The following is a 5,770-nucleotide window of genomic DNA, read 5'->3' on the forward strand; positions in this document are numbered from 1 at the left end:
CTGCCTTTTGTAGTTTGTTAATATTTTCACTTGATGTCTGTTTTGTTTACAAATATTAAGTATAAGTTCGTTTATACATTATACCACGCACATTGGTGAAGTTGTCAAATAAATGGGTAGTTGTGCACACATTAATAATTAGCACCAGGCCTATTAATTTGTAGTTGTTTGTGTGTGGGTTGTGAAATGCTTAAAAACCACGAAAAGAAAGTCTCAAAATCCAAATGAATCAAGATGAGATTGCCTCAGAAAAGACTTCAATGATTGAACGTGTCACCTGATCCACAAACGCACATCTTCTTTGTTGCATGCGCAAATTATGATACACTAATAAAAAAAAACATTTGTATTCACAAAAAAATGTCTCTATTTGTACAAATTGCTACACATTCATTCAATTTAGAATTTTGCACACGAAAGTTGAAAGGCATTTGGTTGCAGATAGTAAAACATATGTGCAACCTTTATCAAGTTCATGGATTATAGTGCTTGCACGTGTTAATTATTGTGATACTATAATAGACAGTATGATATTCACCCATAGGCGTGCGATCTAGTCTGTAAACCCTATTTTCTGATTCACACTCCGGATCAGAAGGTGGCGGAAATGCACCAATAAGCTGGAAGCCAACCGACGTAAAATAGCAGGAAGAAGAAGAAGAAGAAAGCATAATCCTCCAATGCTGTAGGTGGCGCACTGCATCAACCTCCACATGTCTTTCCACAGTATCCTTGAAGAAGATACACATGCACTTAAGAGCAGGCTCTGTGTGACATTTGTCTTTGCGATAACAGCACCGGGAGATGCCGCGTTATGAGCTGTCCGTGATCCTGAAGGCGATGCAGAGGCCGGAGACCGCGGCGGTGTTGCGGCGCACCGTGGAGACGCTGTTCGAGCGCGGCGCGGTGGTGCGGGGTCTGGAGAACCTTGGGGAACGCAGGCTGCCCTACAACATCTCCAAACACAACTGTCTCCACACGCACGGAGGATACTTCTCCGTGGACTTCCACGCCTCGCCGAACATCCTCAGCGGGCTGTTAGATCACCTCGAACGAGACATTGACGTGCTGCGTCCGACTGTTATAAAGAAAGACGTCGAGGTTTCCAAGGCGCAGTGCTGTGGCCTACAGAACGAGAAAGCAAAGAGTACATCCCGTTAAATGTGAGAATTTCATGTTTCCCTCGTCTGTTTTTACTCCGAAGATTGGGATAACTTAATGGGTTCAGATTTGGAAATAATATAAAACTATGAATAGATTGTTCATAATTAAGTAGTATTTTAACCTGTGTGGACTTGAGGAGAGTTGAGTTCATTGCTACAAATCAAAAGTTTAAACGCAAGTTGCCATAGTCTTTTCTACCCAGTTATCTGAAGCGGAACGAACAAGAGAAAACATATGGCGGGACTTGATTTTGTCCTTTCGGAATTGATTAGATGGTTGTGGTTTGCTATTGGTCGATCTTATGTGAGTGACAGTTTGTCCCGCCCTCGCGCCAGTAAACACGTCATCAGAGATGCTGCATCCGAAATTGCATACTAAGTAGGTACTTCTTTTGAATTACTTCAAGGCTTCACACAAAGTACATTTTATATAGTACTACGAATGTGTGTAGTATGAATGTAATCCGGACTTACTACATTCACCATGTCATTATCACATGACCTACCAGCCTCAGTTGCATTGCTTCACCTCCATTCACAAATCCTCTCCCGTGGCCTCATGGGATAGTAAAGTGTCCATTGTATGCACACTTCAGAGTCTTGCTGGAAGTAGTAGGTCATCCAGGTACGTTTTGCGTATACTCCACATGAGTACTGTGAATTCAGACATGATACTTTTGTCACAAACTGTTTTTACCAATTAATATATGTGACCCTGGATCACAAAACCAGTCTTAAGTCGCACGGGTATTTGTGGCAATAGCCAACAATATGGGTCAAAATTAAAAAAAAAAAATTTTATGCCAAAAATCATTAGTATATTAAGTAAAGATCATGTTCCATGAAGATATTTAGTAAATTTCCTACCGTAAATATATAAAACATTTATTTTTGTGAGTGAATGCAGCACAGTTGTGAACATAAATGGACACTTTAAAGGAGATTTTCTCAATGTTTAGATTTTTTTGCACCCTCAGATTCCAGATTTTCAAATAGTTGTATCTCGACCAGGAATTGTTCTAACAGACCATACATCAATGGAAAACGTATTCATTCAGCTTTCAGATGATGTATAAATGTCAATAAAAAAAATAAAAGACCCATGTGACTGATTTTGTGATCAAGGGTCACTCACACATTAGGGAATTATGCAATTTCGGATGCAGCCGAGATGTCGTTGCAAGTGGGAGGCGAAGTTATTTTGATCACAAGGTCACATGAATAAAAAAAACCCCGATGTGCATGGATAGATCATTTATAATAAATAGCCTACTGCAATGCAATATTCTATGAAAAACAATAATTGTTCTTTTGATTTAAAGTAATTGCAAAAATGCAAAAGAAAAATTAAGTTAGTGTTGGGAAAAAAAAGGTCAATCATAGTTTCTTTTCAGGTGCCACTTGGATTGATCTGCAATGAAATCTGTGCCAAAGTGTTCAAAATGTTCTTGGGTTCACAGTCACACTTCTGCTGTAGTGTCTGTCATTTATTATTATTTTTTTTAATAAGCCTGTTGTTGATCATATGTTCCACAAGTGAATTCCTGTCGTTTCCCCCTAGGACTGTGAAGATCACCTCATCTGCTGGATTATGTGAACGGACAAGACAAGCTAGTAAAAGCCAGCAGCCTTCTTATGGCTTTGGAGCAGTGCATTTACTTCAGCTAATGATGTCATGTGTATTTCTGCAAAGAACTCTGTACATATGATCTCTTTGCTGGATCAATATTGTTTTTGGAGTATTTAATTTTAGTATGACAGAATCTGCTTTAATAATTACATGCTCAGAAATAAATGATACAAAATTCTTTATTTCAGTCTATAGCAGTCATTCTCTTCCACTAAAGGGACAGACATAAAGAGCTACATTTAAGTGGAGTAGAGGAAAGCTATAGAATAAATGATTTAGCCCCAGGACACAGTCATGTGAGAAGTGCTATAGAGATTGTTGTGCAAGACTCAAAGAAATCCACTCTACTTTTCCTTGTAGAGAATGTAAAAAAAAAAGGTCAGCAGAGAAAAGATACACCAGTTATTGCATACACAAGTTTTTAATCGATTCAAAAGCAAAACAAACAAGGTACTGAAATTAACAATACAAAGTTAATTTTCAAAGTTTTTTCTCAGTCTCTTATCATATGGTTCATAACCCTAACTACTTTGTTCTTAAATCTTGTTTTTGGTTGAGTGGTTTTATTCATTCTTTATCTCATGCAGAGATGTTTCCCTTAACTAATGTCATCAACATCAATTGAATCAACATAATTGAATAAATTAAAGTTACTTGTATTATTAGGTTAAAATTAAAGAGGTGTCCAATACTACAACTGTGTCATAAGTTTGATTTTTAATAAATGGGTTATAGTTGATACAGCATTATTTTTGGGTAAGCTGTTCCTAGTCAAAACTATTTTTGATAAAAGAGTCTTATTAAATGAAGGGGAAAAGCCACATAAAAGTGAATGTTCCAGGGGCACTTTGATGAAAATATGGTAACCATGGTACTGTACTATATATATACTATTAAAATTGTTGTATATTGATTTACATGGTACTGTAGTCAAGTCACCTTTATTTATATAGTGCTTTTTACTATCCAGATTGTATCAAAGCAGCTTCACAGTGACAACATGAAAATAATACAACAAAGTTTGTTTCTAGAAGAAAATTGCGTCATCGTCCACCCTAAGTAAGGCAGATCAATAATATTGTTGAATATTAAAGGTCCCCAACTAAGCAAGCCAAAAGCCAAGGCAACAGTGGCAAGGAACCAAAACTCCATTAGTGACAGAATGGAGAAAAAACCTTGGGAGAACCCAGGCTCAGTCGGGGCAGTTCTCCTCTGGCCAACGAGCGAACAGTGTATGATTATGATCCAGGCACCATTACAGGTCAGAAAACCTGTAATGTACTATATACACTATTAAAATAGTTGTATACATATATAATGGTTAACATACTGTTATTACCACAGTAGATGTCTTACAAAACATGGTAATATAATGGTGATTTTGTAATTGTAGAAATGACAATAGTAGCCTAAATGGAAATTAAATGGTAGCCTACTGTACAAAAGTATCAAACCATTGTTTTAATTTTAAACCATTGTAAAAATCGTTTCAATCTTTAACTTGCATATTTGACATAAATTTGTATTCCCAACATTAAATATTATTCTTAAAATTCTTCTTTTGCAGGGTTTATATGATTCACAATTTCAAAGGGCGCCTCTTTACATTTAGGGTTCACAGGAAATGAAAGAAAATCGGTCCTAATTTCACACACTTCTTTCTCCTCATAATCACGGAAATATGACCTTTTTACAGGTCCTGGGAAACATTATTGCACTAAACAATTCCTCAAAAATGTGTTAAGAGCATTTTCTATCACCAAAGCTTACATTTTATATCGTAAGATCGTGTATATTTTAGGTACTACCAGTGAATATTGCAAATGTTCCTTTACTCATTTAATCATTGGCATTGAAATACTCTAGATGATTTTATCATAGACTTTAAGGAGCACCTTAGATATGTTAATATGCAGAGGTGGACAGTAACAAAGTACATTTACTTGAGTACTGTACTTAAGTACACTTTTTGAGTATCTACTTTACTTGAGTATTATTTTTTGTGGAAACTTTTTACTTTAACTTCACTACATTTGAAAGACAAATATCGTACTTTTTACTTCACTACAATTCTGTCAAGGTCCTTGAGTAGAAAGTAACATCAGTCAGTGGATGATTTTGGTTGCAGGGGTTGCATTTTGGTTGGAAATGCAAGTCGGGTTTACGTCAGAACCCTGCATCTGATTGACATCAGAACCCGACGTCAGATTGACGTTGGATATTGATTGAAAATAAAAGTAGGGTTGACGTCAGAACCTGACTGATGTTGGTTTCTGACGTCAACCCGATTTTCATTTTCAACCACAATACAACGTCTGTCCAATGTTGGAGATCAACGTCAATCTGACATTGGATTCTGACATAAACCTGATTTTCATTTTCAACGTTGGGTTTGGTTTTCTAAATGCGAATTTTGTCACTTTTTTGCACACTAGCTTATAGATAACAGTAACGCTAACATATTCATACTAAAAGCCAAAAAACTTTAAATAGGGCAATATTTGAGGGAACAGCCATTTGGGTGTCCGAAACCATTGTGGACGTTATTGAGTGCACTTATTCAATCTCACATTCAATCCCACTACTGGAACTGTGTTCTAGAAATAAATGTGATATTGATATGAGGGTAGGTATGCAGGCATAGATTCAGAGGGATACGGTACTTTAAGTATTACATACAACAATGCAACAATAATAAAACAATGCACTGACATTTACTTTTTACTTTTGATACTTAAGTATTTTTAAAAACGAGTACTTCTGTACTTTTACTTAAGTAAAAATAGGTCTTTACAACTTTTACTTGTAACGGAGTAATATTTGACCAGTAGTATCTGTACTTTCACTCAAGTAAGGAAGTTGTGTACTTCGTCCACCTCTGTTAATATGTTCCTTAAGTTTTGTCCACACAATTTGAAATGATAAAGGTCTCTGCTCATGAAGCCACGCCCCAGTCAGTCACGCGGTCAGCTGACAG

At 36.5% G+C, this 5,770-nt stretch overlaps 1 protein-coding gene across 1 annotated transcript; it reads left to right on the plus strand.

Annotated features, from left to right (window-relative positions):
* The first annotated feature begins 710 nt into the window (after nucleotides 1–710).
* mrps6 (mitochondrial ribosomal protein S6) lies at nucleotides 711–2,975 on the plus strand. Its single transcript, XM_082154674.1, has 2 exons — nucleotides 711–1,163; nucleotides 2,725–2,975. Exon 1 carries the CDS (start codon nucleotides 805–807, stop codon nucleotides 1,159–1,161), a length of 357 nt encoding a protein of 118 aa, XP_082010800.1. The 5' UTR covers nucleotides 711–804; the 3' UTR covers nucleotides 1,162–1,163; nucleotides 2,725–2,975.
* Nucleotides 2,976–5,770: the final 2,795 nt, after the last annotated feature.

This window comes from Leuciscus leuciscus, assembly GCF_965113295.1.
Source record: "Leuciscus leuciscus genome assembly, chromosome: 22".
NCBI classification, from domain to species: Eukaryota; Metazoa; Chordata; class Actinopteri; order Cypriniformes; family Leuciscidae; genus Leuciscus; species Leuciscus leuciscus.

Excerpts from the sequence above, each read along its gene's own strand:
- mrps6 (XM_082154674.1), top strand. The coding sequence starts at position 805 with ATGCCGCGTTATGAGCTGTCCGTGATCCTGAAGGCGATGCAGAGGCCG.